Source organism: Mytilus trossulus, chromosome 7, assembly GCF_036588685.1.
Source record: "Mytilus trossulus isolate FHL-02 chromosome 7, PNRI_Mtr1.1.1.hap1, whole genome shotgun sequence".
In the NCBI taxonomy this organism is placed as follows: Eukaryota; Metazoa; Mollusca; class Bivalvia; order Mytilida; family Mytilidae; genus Mytilus; species Mytilus trossulus.
This window is the reverse complement of record NC_086379.1, coordinates 49,856,569-49,877,155: the sequence shown is the minus strand read 5'-3', so window position 1 is coordinate 49,877,155 and position 20,587 is coordinate 49,856,569. Positions and strand designations below refer to the sequence as shown.

Here is a 20,587-nt window from a genome sequence, read left to right as displayed (position 1 = left end):
CTGGTTGCTTATGTTTGTGTTTGTCGTTGATTCTATTTTTGTGTGTCTTACCATTAAATGTTTTTTCAACAGCCTTTAGTTACTTTATGCTCTATATTTCAATGTAAAACAAATATACCATTTTATCAAGAAAATTAGTACGTATGCTTCTTTTCATTCAAAATCATGACTTTTGGAAATTACCCTCCCCCTTTTATTTGTCCTCTATGATTTCAAAATTCATTCAAAATAAGCCTGCGTTTTAATAAGATATGATGTGTTCCATTTAATAAAAAAGTATAGTACTGAATACTTGGTTATTTTTACATTTTTCTCTAAATATGTGCAAAACAAAATGTTTGATATACCCTAAAATAAGTGCCCTTTTAACCCCTTTTGGACACTTTTTCAAAAGTCTAACACCTCTTAAAATATTCTCCAGATATTACTCTTTAAGTTTATACCAAAAAATTGCGGTACCCTGGGGTGTAACACAGAATTGAAATTTTGCCCTACCAGCTGATGGACTATCTATATATTCTCAGCTTATTACCTCGTACCGATTTATTTTCACAAAATATATTTTCTTTCCAATAATTAAGATATCTTTCATTAAGTTTGGTATGAATTGCATATAATAAACGCCTTTTTTGAAATAGTATCATGATTTTTCCAAACATGTGAAAAATTTAATGTAGCAAGTAACTGTTCAATCTTTTTAGCAAATTCATTGGTTAATTGCAGGTTTGAACAATATAGATCCAAGATTCAGATTCAATGTGTTATTTTAGTCTCACAAAATATATATTTTTAAGTAAACAAATGTTATTAGATTTTATTACATGCAACCAGAAGCCCATTGACAATTTTAAAGCTTCTATAAAAACTGGATGCATACCAAGTTCAGCTAGTACCGCTAAATTGCCAGCTGAATTATTTACTCCAATTAAAGTTTTAGCAAATTTAATCTGAACTTTAATGGTAGCCAATGACCAATATTTTGACTCTAGATTTGTAATATCTTTTATCATAAAAAGTAAAAACACAAAAATACCGAACTCCTAGGAAAATTCAAAAGGAAAGTCCAAAATCAAAAGGCAAAATCAAAAGTCCAAACACATCAAACGAATGGATAACAACTATCATATTCCTGACTTGGTACAGGCATTTTCTAATGTAGAAAATGGTGGATTGAACCTGGTTTTATAGCTAGCTAAACCTCTCACTTGTATGACAGTCGCATAATATACAGAGACCAAACTTCACTACAATAAAGAAGTATAGGTTTAACACAAGCATCAACAAGTTTTATGTGAGGTAATACATTGATTTCTTCAGAGGCTTTTTTACAAAGAAGTCTCACTGCTTCTGTAAAACTACCAGATGATTTAAACAGTATTCCCAAATATTCATATTCTGTACAGTGTTCCAAAATATTATCACTAAAAACAAATTTGTTTTTTGTAAAAATCAAAATTTTGGTTCTGCCAAGATTAACTGTTAAATCCCAATTAGTACATGTAACATATAAACTAAGCTTGTCAAGGAATTTTTGCAAGCCATTAGCAGATTCAGCAATAAGGACTAAATCATCAGCGTATAACAGACATGATATGCAGGATGCAGGATGCAGGATACTGTTATAAGATATATCTACATAAACTCATCATAGATTGATACCAGGATGTTAATTTTGTATTTGCGCCAGACGCGCGTTTCGTCTACAAAAGACTTATCAGTGACGCTCGATTCAAATTAAGTTAAAAAGGCCAATAATTGTAGTTTCACTTCGACAAAACAATTATAATTTAAATGGTTTCTCCCTTATACAACGTTGGGACTGATCATCGCTTGGAAAGTATATGCATTTATCATATACGTAGCTCCATGGGGGGCCCTAAATCAACCACTGTATTCAACTTTTTTAAATAGCAAATAAAAGGAAAAGTTTTTTTTTTTTATTAAGGGATGTATGATTGTTCCGTATTTGTTACTTGTGCATTTTAAAGTTACATGTATCGTACGACAATCAACTTTGTAAAAGTAAAAGAAGACAGTTACATCCAGTCAGAATTGGGCGTGTAAATAGAATGCCACGCTGTCAGCGCAAGATGGATTTTCCCATTTTAGGCCATACACCAATGTTGCTCTCGAAAAAATAGTTAAATTTAAAACGCTGAATTTTTAGTAAAGAATTCACCTACCAAACGCTGAAAACAGAATATTTGAAAGTCAAGTAAATAAAAGAACCGAAACAATTGAAGAGGTGTTTGGCCAAAGTGAAGTTAAACATATCAAAATCCATCTATAAGCCTTAGGGCTATTTTGCCTGAAAGTGTTAAATTCTAAGTTTCTTTGTAATTTGTATGTAAACAGTCTATTTTAAGTAATTGCTTTTTTTGGTTGCCAGTGAAAAATATTTCATGAATGTTCAGGAACAAATTAGCAATAAGGACAGCAGGTAGGAATAGTGCTGGTTATTCATATGATAAAGAAATAATCTTTCAATTAGATTAATTGAGGTCTGGAGCTGGCATATGTCAATAACTGCTAGCTTTATATATAATAGTCCTTTGTGAATTCATTATCATAGTCATTTTGATTAGTCTCTTTTGTTTCCTATTCTGACATAGGACTTGGATTTCTTTTAAAATGCGTTTTAATACTGTGCGTATTGCTGTGTGTTTGTTTATTTTACATCGACTAGAGCTAAAGGGGAGGGTTGTGATTTCACGAAACATGTTTAACCCCGCCGCATTAGTGCACCTGACCCAATTTAGGAGACTCTTTTTAGTCTTGTATGATTTTGATTTAAGTTCATTGTTATATTTCGAAGATACTAGATATATAGGAAGATATGGTATGAGTGCCAATGAAACACCTCTCCATCCAAATAACAATTTGTAAAAGTAAACCATTATTTGTCAATGTACTGCCTTAAACACGGGGCCTTCAAGTTGGCTCACACCGAACAACTACTGCGAGTCAATCAGTTGTCACTGTTACTTCTAAATGGTTTTTATTGGGGACACCAAATAGCTTTGAATAAAATTATTGTTTATTTACAACGTGTTTGTTTTAATAGCTGCACAATATATAATAATTTCAGGATACGGTTATTCTATGTTATTATATGTCTAATATGTTTTACAAAAAAACGACTTCTTCTTTTAATTATTTGTTTTTTAATTAAAAATGATTTTATATATTTCGTGCTATTTATTCGTAAGTAAGATTGATTATAAATAGACCTGTGTTTACAGGAACCCCTCTTTTCGCCCTTTTTTTTATTTTTGATATTAAAAAAAAAAACTGAAACTTTTAAAAAGTGAAATAATCAAAAATGCAGGTTAGGTTTAGTATTTTCAAAGTTTGATTAAATTTCTAACAATCAGATTTGAAAACGATTTTTAACATTTTAATTCTTTGGTTAAAAATAAAAAATTCAAAACTTTTACACAATTTGAAATTTTGATATTTTAAAACTATGATCAAAATTACAAAAATCTAAAATTTCAAAACTTTTTAAAACTTTGAATTGATAAGTGTTACACGGACCCATTCAATACTTATAATTACATTTTTTTTTTATCTCGGATCGTGAAACCACGATTTTTATCTAGTTTTTATCTAATTAACTTGTGTACTTTATTGTGGGACCTCGTGTCATCATAAATGATAAATTTTATTGTTTAATAAATGCAATTGCTTAAGGAATAACGCGAGATTGTAAGATAGCAATCGGAATAACGTATTATAATGAAACATACATCTAATGAAATTATAAGGTAAAACATATTAGTCACTATAATTTAATTGTTCTTTAAAAAAACCCATTTAGATATTAAAATTAAATTTTCGAGTAGTGTGAGCTACCAAATTAGTCACATATTAGAATAATAATAATAGAAATCTTAAGTTTATGTCTACCTTTTATCAACAATTAAATTGCATACAAATAATGCAGTGTAGAGGGTAATAATTTAATAATTTTAAACATATTTACCTTAATTATTATCTTTCCACATCAGCAGTACTGTCAGCTGTTACTGTAATTTCTTGGAAGTTGCATGTCAGCTTTTGCCATGTTGTGTCATTAAAATGTAATAAGAACCATCTCTATATGGAATCAATAGCATAAACAAATAAGCAGGTGATAGCTAGTGGATGATTTTATCGCCAAAACAGAAAAGTTTATAGTAAATATTTGTTCTGCCATACCTGCGTAATTCATTTGACATTTAACTATTTTTATTATTTTTCTAATCAATTGAAACATTGAAAAAAGTTATAGCTTAAAATCTTAACAATTCTGTTTCCATTCCCTTACTGAAAAAACAGCCTCCTGTGAATATTGCTGCAGAATTCATGCGCGTAGCTACGTTTACGTCAAAACGCCCGGGCGTACACTTTCATTTTGAAAATAAAAGAAATAATCGACATAGAATAAGAAAACTGGTCAAAAGCACACCAGCCTTGTGCTTCTTTTTTCAATGGATTGTAATTTTGAATAAAAAGGGACAAAATTTACTCAAATAGATCATTTGATATATTTGTTTGAATCTTTTGTAAAAGTCTGAATCTACTATGAATTCTACGTACTTTTCTTGTGTTTTGAAAAAAGCAAATCACTATCTGCTCAGATTCGATATGCTGTTTGTATTTTTGTCGAGCCTGGGATTTATGTCCCAAAAAACGAGACAAAGCGGCGTCAATATTTAGGTTCCGAATGTGGATAAAGTCTTTTGAATGACTCTCCGTGAAATTTTACGAAAGATGGACAGAAACTGTTTATGATCAAAAGAGTATTCAGAGCAATATAATTATGCAATTATATCATTAAGGTTCATGTGGACCCTATGGCTAAAATGGCCGTATCATCACCTCAAAATTTACTCTATATATATCTTTATTTCTCAACAAATTAAATTACAATCATTATGGTATTCTCTATACTACAGACGACAGACACACAAATGACACCCTTTTCTGCCATTGACAACACACCAACAATACCTTCTTCGTACACATGGCAGTAAAAGAAATAAAACTCAAACACAAATTCAAATTTGCCGACAGCCCGTCGTACGTGATGGACGCCAGATATAATTGTATAATAAATCTATAATCGTGACATATAAATCAGTAATCAAATTGCATTTTCATTTACCAATCATTTCAGTATGTACAACCACAGCAAAATATTGTATACTGTACGTTTAATAAAATTACCCCTCAGGCCGACCAGGAAAAACCGTATTACGGAAACCTGTGCCCGAATCAATGCTCGAGTCTATCTCAGGATAATGAACGTCGGACCCCGTCATTTTAAAAAACAGTTTACTAAAATCAAGATTTTTGTTATAATGTACAAACAGATAAATATCATCATTTAGAAAAAATGAAGTTTACACGGTCAATACGACGGCTAGAAGTGAAGCTACCACAGAAAACACCTTATATATGACCACAACTCAGTCCTCTGATTGGCTAAATTTCTTCGGCCTACCGAAAATTGACGATTCCCATATCGAGAATACAACATTTTCCCGCTATACTGATCGAAACGCGGGAAAATATTAGTATTCTCTATACTACAGACGACAGACACACAAATGACACCCTTTTCTGCCATTGACAGCACACCAACAATACCTTCTTCGTACACATGGCAGTAAAAGAAATAAAACTCAAACACAAATTTAAATTTGCCGACAGCCCGTCGTACGTGATAGAAAACCAAAGAAAGGGGTAATCTATAGGCCTAATACCTTAGATATCTTCAAACGTTTTTCAGTGGAATCTACTATGTAACCGTCTTTACTAGAGTCAGACTTCCATCTACCGTGCTTCTTTAAGCATCTGTCACTAACATCGGCGTTTGCCGCCATTGTTGCCCCACCGGATCTGAACGAATGGAGACCTATGTTTCCATCTGGACAAATTGTTCGAATTCTCTTAAGAATAGACTCTCTAGCCGCCGTGTAACTTAGCTTTTTATCCTTAGTAATAAGCTTGCATGTATTACGAGATCTATAAATAGGCCGAAACAAATAAAAAAATTTCTGGCAAGAATCACTGAAACCTGCTAACCTAGTGTACCTTAGAAACATTGTGTAAGGACAAGCAGATGAATTACCCTTGGAAATCAAGACTTCAGAACTTTGCCTATATTGGTCTGTTTTGCTTTTTTCGATACACAAAATTAAATGAGATTCATGTACTTTTACATCACAAAAGCGTAACGAACTGACCTCATCATATCTAAGAAATCCTGAAAAACTCAAAATCATCATTGCCAAATCCCTTACAACAAGTAAATCTAAAGAATTTTTAAACATATCACAAAGTTCGATTAAAGTTTCCGGAGTAATTGGATCTTTCTTCTCTGTCTTTTTTGGTGCTACTCTTTTAGATGCTTCAAGAATTGATGTTACAAAAGTGTTTGATGTAGGATCGCTTAGACCATTTATCTCATGTGCCCATTTTATACCATACACTGCGTTCGAAATAGGGTGACAAGTAGAATTATTGTTCAATAAATGTGTTAAATACAGTGCAACATGAACTGGCTGAGCTGGCAAAGATTTGTGTCCTTGTAAAGTAATAAAACGTTCCCATCGTTTGTGAGAATTAAAATATGATTTAACAGTATTGTCACTTTTAGAGTTTATCAACAGTTCACACATCTTCGGATAAAGCTCGTACATATAACTGCCAACTTCTATACCACTGTCATGGACGGCCTCCTTCACTGTGTTGTCTAATGCAATCCCTGTTGAAATAAATAACGTCATAAGTATATTGAAAACTAAAATTCTATTCTTAATGCTATCAATCTAAATTTGAAACACTGTTGTCCAAATACTCCGCACTGCCCTCTGCCTCTTTTGGTTAGATTTTCCCCTTGAAAAAACTTTCTGTCAACTATGAAATCCTTAAAATTTCCAAATCGATCCACCAACATAGGCCAAAATGGTGCCGATGTCCATTCCGGGATGACTAAAGTGCCATTGCATTTTTCTATTCTAATCTTATTAATAACCTTTGGAATCAAACTTGGTGGTGGAACTATCCAATTATTTTGTCCACCCCATACTACTGTAAACGAGTCTATCCCAGCAGTCCCGGGACACCAAAACTTTGAGTTAAAATGTTTGCACTTGGCATTGTAATCATGTGCGAACCTATCTATGTCATGTGGACCCCAAACGTGATCAAGATACAGAAAAATATCTCGTATTTTCCAGTCATCACAATCTGTTACCCTACTTAAAGTGTCTGCATACTGGTTTGATTCTCTTGGTAACCAAACCAAACTCAACTTAATTGCATTCTCTCTGCAAAATTCATCAACGAACAAAGCGTTCTTATGCAAAACCAATGTCCTACTACCAATATTAAGTATATGTGTGATATTCAGATTATCTGTGAAAACTCTGATAATCTTACCAGAGAGGATATTGACAAAATTTATCAATAATCTTTTTACAGCCTCGAGCTCTCTCCAGGTCGAACTTTCGGCCTGTTCCGCCATTGACCAACTACCAAACATTTCCAAAGGTTCGTCCTCTGAACCAGTGGTAACAAAACCACCGAAACCTGTACCAGATGCATCACTGAACACATAATAATCTTGTGGTACATTATAAGTCAACTGACTTAACCGAGATCCTATCTCGTTAAAGTTTTCAACTTTATGTTCCCAAAAAATGCACTCCTCGAATGCGTCCGTACTAACTAGTACTTTGGCGTTCCAACTTGCCCTTTGCAATATACATTGGTACAAATACCTTGTTCTTAAACGTGCCTGATCTCCTAATACAGGCTGCATTGATATGATCTGTCCTACAATACTTGCAATAAATTTCACCCGGAAAAGTCTAATTCCGTAGTGAAATTGTAACCTGAAAACTTCCAAAATTCTTAAAAGCTTCTCTATTCTTTTTTCGGTAATTCTTATAACCCCTTCTATCATATCCCAATGAAAACCCAACCAGTCAAGACCTTGAATAGGAACCCAATTGCACTTCTCTGATGCAAGAACAAACCCAAATTGTTCCAAATCGGAATGGATTTTTTCACTCGCTAACATAGCCTCTTTCATGTTTTTGCCCCCGCCGAGGCCATCGTCTAGATACATGACAATTTTTAGACCCGTACTTCTCCAATATTTTATAACTTCCCTGACTACCTTTGTGAAAATATACCCACTGGTTGACAACCCAAAAGGCAAAACATTATACACATAATAATCATGCTCCCATTTAAAACCTAAATATGTAGTATCTGTTTCAAAAATGCTTATATGATGATATGCGCTTTTTAAATCGTAAGAAAATACAAAATCTCCTTGATCATATAACTGTCTAGCAGTTTTTGCATCTTCATATTTGTGTTTAAATTTAACTACATATGGATTGATATGTCTTGCATCTAGTACTAATCTGAGTTTTGAACCTCTATTATGAGCTACAGTTAAAGGATTAACTACATATGGCTTACGAGACACTTTAGTAATACATCCTTTTTCTAGCAATTTTTCAATCTCGCTCTGAACAAATTCAGGATTGTCTCTTGCTGATTTGTTATTTTGTAATTCAACCATGCATGGAATTGTGCTGAAAGGAATTTTATACCCGTTTGCTATAATATCTAATACAAAATCCGTAGCACCTATTCTCTTCCATTCGCTCAAGCTCTCTTTTAAATGACCTACACCTGTACCGTTACATTTTACTATAGTAGTAGTATGTGTATTGCTCATTGACTGGACATCACGTGATGTCTGTTCTATTGAATTAACATTTCTCATTGAATAGAGTTCACCCGATGCTACTTCTGTTTTATGGTGAGTATACATTTCTACTTTATCAATTTTACATATAGAAGTATCAATACTTATCTTAGGTTTTTGCTCAGCAGCAGACTTTGGACAATTCCTAATCCAGTGCCCGTACTCATTACAATAGAAACATCTACCGGGTCGTACATCAGACCTGGATCCACCACTAACGTTCACAGGGATCGAATTTGTTGTTTTCGCTGGAGCCTGTTGTGTGTATGGCACGCTCTTGCGGTCTGGGCGTCTTTTTAACTTTTCTTTTTTCAGCTTGCTTTCTGCTCTACTCTGCGCTTTATACATCTTCTTCTCGTCCTCGGAATCTTCAGCGAGTGGATTGGTAACGTATTCTTCTACCACGCGCCAACCCGCGTCTGAAGAATCTGCAAGTTTGATGAGCTTTTGTCGATTTTTTATCAAGTCCATACCTTCTGAAATTTTTCTTTTTTCACTGTTGATATTGGACTGCGTCAAGTTGTCGGTCTCAAATTCTGCATGCACTTCTCTGATTTTGGCGTACACTTTCTGGTTGTGTTTGTGTTGTTCTTCGTTCCCCCTCTTTCGGAATTTATAACTGTCGGTCAGTGATTCGTCCATCCTAGCTATTTGCGTGTCCGACAGCACTTTCTGGTTGTCCTGTATCCTTCTTTGGAACCCTTCTAAACGTGAATCTAGTAACGTCGTCATACTGTTCAATATCTGGTCCTGTGTGGATTGAACGGCATTCTGTACTTCTGTCTGGATAACTTGCTGTAATTCGGCGTCCATTAATTTACACGGTCAATACGACGGCTAGAAGTGAAGCTACCACAGAAAACACCTTATATATGACCACAACTCAGTCCTCTGATTGGCTAAATTTCTTCGGCCTACCGAAAATTGACGATTCCCATATCGAGAATACAACATTTTCCCGCTATACTGATCGAAACGCGGGAAAATATTAGTATAGAGATACACACAATAATTACATAGTGTATATGTACAGACATACAAAAATTATACGAAAGCAAGAGGAGGTACATATCATATATTACGATATACATATTAAACTAAATGATATCAAGTACATGAATTACCCAGGAGAGCCTAAATGAATATTTACAATTCTTATATATTTGCACAAGTTATTAAGATCAGAAAGATTTTTACTATTCATCAGTTCATTAAATTTCAATGCATTTGGTTGATTTCTATATTTTTTTCTCAAAAACTGTTTACGATCATCATTGAATACAGAACACATAAAAATATAATGAAATTCATCTCCGATGTCACCAGAATTACAAAGTAAACATTTTCTATTTTCTCTTGCAACGTTTTGCCATCTACCAGTCTCAATAGGAAATCTATGACTTCCTGTTCTCAATCTACATAATGTAATAATATTTCTATCATCTAAATGTTTAAAATAATATTCAAATTGACAGTTTTCTTTATACATACGGTAGTTTATAGCTTTTGGCGATTCTTGCACGTTAGTGTGCCATTTCTGTTTAAATTGACCAACAAGATTTTGTTTAACAATAGTATATAGCCATGTATCGTTTACAAAATATTGGGTATCCCACACAAATGATAAACCAGATTCATCAAGAATGGATTTAACATGTTTCAACCATGTAATATCATTTTTATATTTATACAATGAGTATTTGTATAGTATTGCAGGAAGTTTTTCTTGTTTTCCAGACAACAATTTAGTCCAGTAGTTAATTATACGGAGTTTTATATCAATCTCCAAAGGATATCTGCCCAATTATCCGTATATCATGAAATTAGGTGTAGAATTTTTAACCTTAAGCAAAAGTTTGCAGAATTTCATATGAACCCTTTCTATAACCGAATTATTACCAAAACCCCAGACTTCACTCCCATAAATTAAAATAGGTTTAACAATCTTATCAAATAATTCAATTTGACATTCAATAGAAAGATTGTGCAATCTGCCTTTTTTGATAACGTCGTACATAGCACACATTGCTTTATTTGCTTGTGCTTTTTTAGCCTTTAAAAAACTTCCTGTTCTACTGAATAAGACACCTAGATAAGTAAACTCATTAACAATTTCTAGTACAATATCTTCATAATTAAACTTAACATTATTAGGTAGTCTACCTTTAGAAAAAATTACAATTTTACTTTTTTCTACATTCACTTTCAGTTTCCACAATTTACAGTATTCAGATAAAGTATCCAGTTGCTTTTGTAAGTCAACCTGAGACTCTGATAACAAGACTGTATCGTCTGCATATAATATAATAAAAAGTTTAAGATAACAATCTAGTTCAGTTTCTAATTCATCTGATAGAGATTTCAAACCATCTATGTTCTTTTCTATTAGAAAATCTTCTAGATCATTTACATATAAAGAAAAAAGTATAGGAGATAAATTTTCCCCTTGCCTAACACCAACATTACATGGGAAAAATTCAGAATATTCATTACTATAAAAAATTCTAGATTTTATGTTACTGTACATATTTGTAATAGTATTAAACATTTTACCATTCACAGAGTATTTAAGTAATTTTGACCAAAGTCCTGCATGCCAAACAGTATCAAAGGCCTTTGCAAAATCAATAAAGGCACAATAAAGTTTTTTCTTTTTCTGTTTTAACAGTTCAAATAATAGATGAAGTACAAAAATGCCATCGGTAGTAGAATATTTTTTCCTAAATCCAAACTGGTTTTCCTTAAGCAATAAGAAAAGAGCTTACTCTAAGATTGAGTACTGAAGTAAAAAGTTTACCCAAGCAGCTTAAAATAGTGATGGGTCTATAATTTTGTGGATCACACTGATCTCCTTTATTCTTGTAAAAAGGTATAATATTTCCAATAAGCCAGGATTCTGGTACATTTCCCGAACTAAATATAACATTAAAAAGCTTAACATAAACAGGCATAAAAATATTACATGTAGACTTTATATATTCATTTATAATTAAATCATCACCACATGCTTTTCCATTTTTTAGTTTTTTTATACATGTAAAAATTTCTACCTCAGTAATACTACTGTTAATAATTTCATTCAATTCTTGCAATTCTTCTGAAATAGGTATGTTTTCATCTTCAGAAGTTGAAGAATTAAGACTTTTAAAAAATTCGTAAAGAACATCAACAGAAATATTAGCTGTTTTTACCCCCCTGTTTGTATTCAAGATCTTCCAAAATTCCTTTGCGTTGCTGTTTTTTAATGTGTTCATCTTCTGTCTGATTTCTTTTTTATGTTTTTTTATGGATCTATCTAGTTGTCTCTTATAATCTCTCTCTGAGTTTTTCATTTGTTTTCGATTATTTTCCGTCTTAATGGATTTATACCTTCTTTTTGCGATACGGAAACATTTTCTTGTTTTCCAGCATTCCTTGTTAAACCATGGCTTGTGTACCTTTTTATTGAAGTGTTTGTTTCCCCCCTTGTAATGAGATCCCAATACCTTTTCAGCTGATTCTAGAATAATAGCGTTCACCTGTTCAACCACTTTATTTATGTTTTCTTTAGCTAGTATGCTAGTTTCTAGCATATTCAACTCTGATTCTAATTCGCTTATCTTATTTCTGTCAATGCTCTCAACGAATTCGTTTTCTTTTTCAGTATCCCATTTATTTATCTTTTTTACATTTTGATCAGCGCATGTTTCTACGTTTATATTTTTATCTATAGCGCAAGTTTGTTTAAATAACATAGTCAACGATAAAGGCGAGTGAACATCAGAATATAAAGACGAAAAATCATGAACAAGCATTTCAATGGATATGTACAAATAAAATAATCGACAACACTTGACTGTCTACATGTAAACATGCCTTCTTTATCGCCATTTACTCTACCATTCAATATAAATAAATTATTATTTTTACACATATCAAGTAATTGGTTGCCATATTAATTTTTTGTTACATCTTTACTACATCTCTTACGTAACATGTTAAACTGATTTAAGCAACTAGCATAATCTACAACAACATTATCGGAATTATCATGATGACTTTCTGAAATCTCAAAAAAATCTGAATCAGTACTGGTTCTACTGTTAAAATCACCGGTGAGCAGGATATATTTATAATTCAGAGAAAAATTTAGAAATTCCTGCTCAAGATCGTTAATAGCATCTTGAGTTTTGTATATATTTTGTATTCGGGCGGAATATAAATACAGCCAATTAAAACATCTTCCTCAGTACCAAAAATTTCTGAAGATATTTTTAACCAAAGTACCAATTTACTTTCTGTTTCAATAAGATGTACTTGTTTTTCATATTTTTCTTTATAACCAAAAGCTATGCCACCAGATTTTACTTTTGACTTAGTTTTTCTATTTTGCATAATAAATTTATAACCCGGTATATCTATCATATCAAAGTCATCTGTTTTTGACTCAGATAAACAAATAAAATCATGCTTATGAATAAGTTCAACAAATTCCGGATATTGCATCCTATTTTTTAAACCACAACAGTTTAATGATAACACATTACATATTACTTCATTTACTTTGTTTTTTTGTTCATTTTTTATTGTCTCTCCGTGGGGATCCTAGTAACCTTTGGGCGTTGAAGAAGTGCGACGTCTCTTACTTGACTGTCGTTGTTCTGGGGTAGCGAAGTTCATCGGGCTATTCGGTGCCGGTACTGTATTGGAATCATCTACTGTTTGTGGAGTGTACATTTGTCCATTTGCGTACAGAATGTCCCGCACTAGTCTTACGTGGCAGCCATCAGCTCGCTTCTGTTTCATGATTGGGTACAGACTTTTCCTTGCCTGTTCTATGGCATCAGGGAATTGTTGGTTTACTCCATATGGTTTTCCTTTCAGTCGGTATGTGTTTGATAATACTCTGGCCAGATCTTTGTAAAAGATAAATCGTGCGACGATCGGTCTAGGTCTTCCTCTCCTACCAGGCATAGCTCCGTGCCCGAATCTATGGACATTACCGAGTTCAACCCTGTGTGTGATACGAAGTTCATTTAACATGAATTTTCGTATTACATCTTCTGTGTCTTCTTCTTGAATTTCATGTAGACCCGTGAAAACTAGATTGTTCTTCATCGATCTACATTGTAAATCTAATACTGTGTCTTTTAGCTCTTCGTTTTCCTCTCTGATGTCACTAAGCGTTGATTTTATTTCATGTCTAAGTTCGGTTGATTGATCGTTTAAATCTTTTTTCACTTGAGTAACTGTTGTTTTTACGTATTTCACATCTTTTGTATTTTGTTCATGTTTCAGTTTAAAATCATCCATTAAATCACTGATTCCTTGTAGATTCTTATCCGTTTCTGCATTAGTTTTATTGAGCTGCGTAAGAATTTTATTCAAGTTAAAATTGTCTGTTATAACTTTATTTATTTCGCTGTCTTGTTTGTCACACCTTACATTAAGGCTTATAACATCTTTGTCTATTTTAGAAACTGTACTCTTTACTTCATGTAACTCAGACACTAGGTTTTTTAATGTTCGATTTATTTGGTTGACTTGTTTCATTCCTTTTTCAATTGATGTCAGTCTATTGTTCATATCAAGCATTAATTGGTATAAATTTTCTAATGAAACAGTTTTATTTTCTCACCGTATAGAACATCTCTACTCTGATTGAGTATATCAGATGTATTTTGAGATTCCATTTCAACCACTCGTGTAGAGCCTCAAAAATTAAACGTTGAAGTTTGAGTATAATTCATCTGTCATAACAAAAGCCCCGGGCGCTGGTAAATAGTTGGAAAAGTAAAAAGTCTCTCGGGGTTTTACCTAATGATCTAATAAGTTTCAAAGTTTCAAAAAACACTAATAAATCCTTAAACTAGGCAAAATTTACTTTGGGCGGACAGTCCCACATCACAATCTCAAATGTTATATTCTGAAGTTATTAAATTATCTCAAGAAATTCATTCCAAAAATACAACTTATCTCAGGATCGATTTTTTATCCGTCTCCATCTTGCTTTCGTTAAATGCCTTACTCTGAGTACAGACAAATCAGCGCATCTGTAAAAAAAAATATCAGGCATAGCATTCCCTAGATAAATGAATTTTAAGTATGTTTTGTTTTAGAAAAATAAAAACTTACCAGGATTTTGCCGTGCACTTTTTTTCATTCCTACAGAAGGTGCCAAAATAAACTAAGTTGGGAAACTGGTTTGAGAACTTCCCCACAGGTAAAAATTAAAGTGAGCATTTTTAATTGACATGGACATTAGATGGACAATAGATACCTGACAATAATTGGTTATTTAAACTGTGTACCTGAGTGGACCATATCAAGGTAAACTCAACTGTTTGTTAATTTTATCATCTTCTGCAGAGACGAAAAAAAGTGTACGGCAAAATCCAGTTAAGTTACGAATTTTCTAAATCATACAATGCATTTGAATTCGATTTATCTAGGGCATGCTATGCCTTAAAACTTTTCCATGTGCACAGGTTTGCCGGTACTCGGAGAAAAATTTGAGGTGAAAATACGGCCATTTTAGCCATAGGGTCCACATGAACCTTAATTTTCCCGCATTTTAAGGACAAAATGTATTTCTTTCTGCAATTAATAAGTGGTCGCAGTTTTGGCTTACATTTTGTTATTTTATCAATTACAGTTAACTACTTGTCGAACCTTCAACGAATTTAATGTATAAGGCTGAAATTTTGAAAGCATTTGTTTTCGTTCATTTTTCTGTTATTTTCTGATAGACAGACAGCCGGACTCTTCTTTACGCAATTAATTGTTTTACATGCTCAATTTATAAATCTTCATAGATTGTCATGAAATAATCCAGATCAAGAAAAAAACCCGTCAAACAAAAATTTTCAGATTTTTTTTAAATCCCTTTAAAGGAACGATAAATTGATTCACTTTTTGTGTCAAGAAATCCTATGTGTTTCAGAATTATTTTTTTATATTTCCCCTCTTAGATATTTCAGTTTTCGTGTTCATTAAAAGGTGCTTTTGTCGATTGTATGCTCACTCACGGCACCCTTTAAACTTATTTAAAAGTGATATTGGTTTGGACGTTTTTCTTTAAAACCAATGACCATTAGGCTACCTTCCAGGTTAATACGATGAATATAAGGTTAACATATTACAAAATTTAACCAAAACAAATAAACCATTTAGATTCAAAAGTATGTTGCTATCAATGATTTTTTACTAACAGGAATTATTACGGAATCTCATTCTCGATAGCTTTCGGGGGCTTCGTCCTTTTTCGAACACACTACCAGAAGGTGCTTTATCATTGAGCGGTTGGCACCCCTCATGTCCCTCGGCAAGGTTCAGGCGTACACGTTAAAATATCCCAGCTACGCCACTGGAATTGCAACGAACACAGAATATGTATTTGCGGTATGTTTGCTGCAAATACGCTGCCGGTCAGCTGCACGAATTTTTCCATGCTGCAACCATTTATATATATGCAAATGATTGTTTGCAGCAGACCTGCAGCACAAATTTTTTATGCAAATTAATCTTTTCCTTGCATGTTTGCAGCAGACCTGCTGCGTGTTTGCTACAGACTTGCAGCAAATATTTATATACAAATTAATCTTGTATCTGCGGGTTTGGTGCACACTTGCAGGAATTACATACATTATACAATTAACCAATGTCAACTTTTTGTACACATCACATTATATATATATTTTACAGCAAATTCTGAAAAAAATAGATTACATGTACATACATACATACAATTATTTAAATACTTTTATCATCTGCAAACTTATCATTGCAAAAGTGTATACCTGACTTCATAAATTAATTTAAAGTTTTTGTTTTCGTTGTTCAAGCACGCGCTTAAATGAATTGCATGCATGCACGAATAGATAAAATACAAACAAAAGTTTATTTCAAATTTAATTAATGCATACATGTTTATACTGCTATTTAATAATTGTCACAGAATTCAACTTGAATTATATGTAACAACACAATATTAAATATTAAGTTATAATCTCCATTTTTTTTTAAATTAACCCTCTAACATTTCGCCAATTGCAGTCTGAAGAAAATCTTAAAGAACACCTTTGATCAAAAGACGGAAACATTACATTTTTGAAGGGAAACGTATAAGTTTTAATATCTATAAAAAAATCTCGAGAGAACACTTGTATCAAATCTTATGACAAAAATTCCGAATTTTCACATTTTCACAAGTCAAGATAACTGTTGTTTTTAACAGGTGAATAAAAATGTAAATGTGCACCCTATGGGTACAAATGTCAATCTTGAGCCATATTTAACAACAGGAGTGCCAAATAAGTCCTACATATAAAAACTATAGTTATAATCCTTTGAAATATTCGGATTTATATTGCTATAAACGCGTATATATGTAGAAGTGACCAGCTGTCTACACGTGACCCTGTGTTTTCCTTGAAATTTTTAGCTCTGACCTTTGACCCACCATTATAAAAATCATCTCCACTACAGAAAACGACGACATCAATATTTCGATGAGGCTTGCTTATTTCAACTTCGTACTATATTTGACTTTTTTTTATTTTTTTTTAATACGAGCTTCACTGATGAGTGTTTTTTGTAGACGAAACGCGCGTCTGGCGTAAATACAATTACACCCATTGAGATTTCTAGGTCATTAGTTCGAAATAAAAACAAATTTCCCACAAATTTTTAATTGACTGTCGGGATTAAATTATTAGGTAAGTTCTTTAAAATATGGTTTTACAGTGAAAGCTGGTTAAACCGAATCCGGTATAAACCGAAAACCTGTATAAACCAAACATTTTCTTAAGCTCCGTCATATCTGCATTCAATTGATATGTGTTGTGAATCTGGAAAAAAAACGAACTTCAGGTTAGTAATTAACTTGTTTAACTTTTAAACTTTTCCCGTTAAATTGAAATTCTTCTGTCCCTTTTCATCTGTAAAGAACCTTTCACTTTTTTACTTTTTATGTTTTATGACTAATGTTTTCCTATGGTTTTGTTTGTGAAATGTATTTAGTGTATGTTTATATCATTTGTCTCTAACTTATTGTTCAAAGTTTATATGACAATAAGTATTTGCATTTGAATTGAATTGATATTTCTTTTTTTTTTAATTAGAAGTCTTCACCTCGGAAATATCAACAGGAAGCATCCAGCAGGCCAGTCAGTTAATTATCAGCCGATATCATTGGCGTGTCACCATCCAGCACCACCTCAGCCTCAAGCTACGGCATATAAACAAGTCGCATCTTTCATACACCCCAAAATGTATTTATTTATACAGCCTCGAGCTCTTTCAAGTCCTCCAGCAGAAAGTCGTCAGTATCAAGAGGTTGTTCATCTGTGTGATTATCCTCAGAAGAGAGGATTGGAATCGTACACTGACCACAATACTGCACTGAACAGTTAACAAATTGTGATCCCTGTGACAGGGACAGGAACAAAACAATGAGATATGAAAATATATCTCCCGTGTCATACTCTGAGAGATTATCATCAGAATAAAGGATTGGATTCGTACATTGACTACAATACTGCACCTAGCAGTCAACAAATTTTGATTCCCGTGACAGAGACAGGCACAAAAATGAGATAGAACACCGACAATTCCATATCAGAAAATATTCTGGAAGATTAAATTAATTTTGACCAATTAAATTAAAATAAATATCAATGCAGCTTTGTGTTGCCATAGCATATCAATGATAGTGTCTTGTTTGTTTGAAAAACCGTAATTTGATTTATTTGAAGTACTAAGGATTTTCTTCATTTACTAGAGATAGTTAACCTTTGTCGTATTTGGTATAACTTTTTGATTAATTTGGTATGATTTTTTAGATTGAATTTCAAAGCTTCTCAAGTTTTTACTTAATTTGATTTGGATATTATTTTGATTCGAGTGTAATTGATGAGTCATGTATATTCAAAATGGACGTCTGGTGTCTGACGTATACATATACAGACCTTCTAAAAATCAAACTGACCATTATTCCGTGTGTTCATCGTGTATCGTGCGTGTTGCGTGCGTGCATCGTGCGTGTATCGTGCGTGTACCAATCGTGCGTTCATCATTCATCGTTCCGTGTATTTTCCGTGTAACGTGCGTGCATCGTGTATTCTTAATCGTGCATCGTGCGCTCATCAATCATTCATTCTCAACCGTGTATCGTGCGTTCATCAATCATTCATTCTTAACCGTGTATCGTGCGTTCGTCAATCGTGTATAATTGTGTATATCAGATAATGTCCATTTGTCAAACGTTCATCTCTAATTGTGTAACGTTCATACATTGCGGTTATTATATGATAGTCGGTTATAGAGCTCACTAAAGCTTATATTTTTTTCTCGCGGTTAAAGTATATATATTTGTTCCGACTTTAAATAAAACTTACAAATATTATACATTTTAATGAACATTTTAACCTATCATTATTAGATGGCGAAGGTTTTATATTTTTATTTAATAACGGCAATGTTGCTGGTTTAGTCGCCAAAACATAAACAATATTTTATTTAAAAGAAACTATACAAATCCTTGGTTGAACTATGCTAGATTATAATTCTTCGCTTATTTGGCCAATTCATATGCTACTAAGATATTTTCAAAGGAATTCCAAGTTAATAAGTAAGAATTTCAAGAAAACAAGTACACATTCTTTGACAATAAGTAAACTTAATTTCTACCATATGCGCTTCCATATTTAAGTTTTGATAAATACCATTATAAATATTTTGTCTTAGTTTCTGATGGTCGCATGCATGTAATGTTATTCCATTGAGAAAATACAATGTACAAGATTGTCGGGTAAATGTGGATTGTGGATTAAAATGTTAAATGTCAAACTTGAATTAACAAATTAAACTGAGGTGAATTTACACGAATATGTATATCCTCTTCAAAAGTGTCTGAAATCTCTGTTCTGAATTTCATTTAAACTAAGTTAAATATGTTTTGTGGAAAATTGAATAAAAATAAACATTATATGAAGGCATTATTTATTTTTTAATTAAACAAATATAGGATCAGGCAAGTATATCATGTATCATCATGTTCCTTAAGAAAGATTTTAAATTGAGGAACTTTTAAAACTTGAAATTGAATTTACAAGTAAAGATATAATCTTGTTGGGTTTTTTTAAACAGTTTAAAATATGGTATTATTAAAACAAGTCTTTATTTGAATGGAATAAACATGGAACACTTTCACGGATTCATTTTTCATTGTGTTCATGGTTGCCTATCAATGACACCGTTTTTAATGTACATTGTATGTCTAAAAGATTATTATCCGAAAAAATAATTCACAATAGTATGTTGTTAACTAGGTTGGTCCCCTCCGTAAAACATTCAGTATGCCTTCAGAATATACAAATATTAAGGTATTGTCAAGAATTTCAATAACGGCCGGGAAACAGACGTCTAAACACTGCTAAGAAGTCCTTAGTGCACTAAGGCCTTGACTATGCTACTAAGGACTAGAAGGAGTGCTGTTATATGTATTATTTTGATATATCATGTTAGAGAATGATATTTAATGCATAAATTTCAAATTTTACAGAAAAATATTCGTAAATAAACGAAATATTCAACATTATTTAGACACGTGCCGATTTTTCTTTAATATGCCGAAAATCAATGAACCGATTGACACGTGCCAAATAACATAGCAACTGATTAAACAATCACGATCTTTTTATTTTAAGTAATTTAAAACAATTGTATCGAAAATATTTATGCTTCAAATATTTATAATTAAATGTGTTGTTCTTTCTTAAAATGATAAAAAGGACAAATAATGTTGCTGTTGTTTTATTTCTTTCCCAACAC

General features: G+C 32.6%; 1 protein-coding gene across 1 annotated transcript; it reads right to left on the bottom strand.

Annotated features, from left to right (window-relative positions):
- Positions 1–5,698: 5,698 nt before the first annotated feature.
- On the bottom strand, positions 5,699–6,852 carry LOC134727107 (integrase/recombinase xerD homolog). Its single transcript, XM_063591490.1, has one exon. It carries the CDS (start codon positions 6,774–6,776, stop codon positions 5,736–5,738), a length of 1,041 nt encoding a protein of 346 aa, XP_063447560.1. The 5' UTR covers positions 6,777–6,852; the 3' UTR covers positions 5,699–5,735.
- Between the last annotated feature and the right edge of the window lie 13,735 nt (positions 6,853–20,587).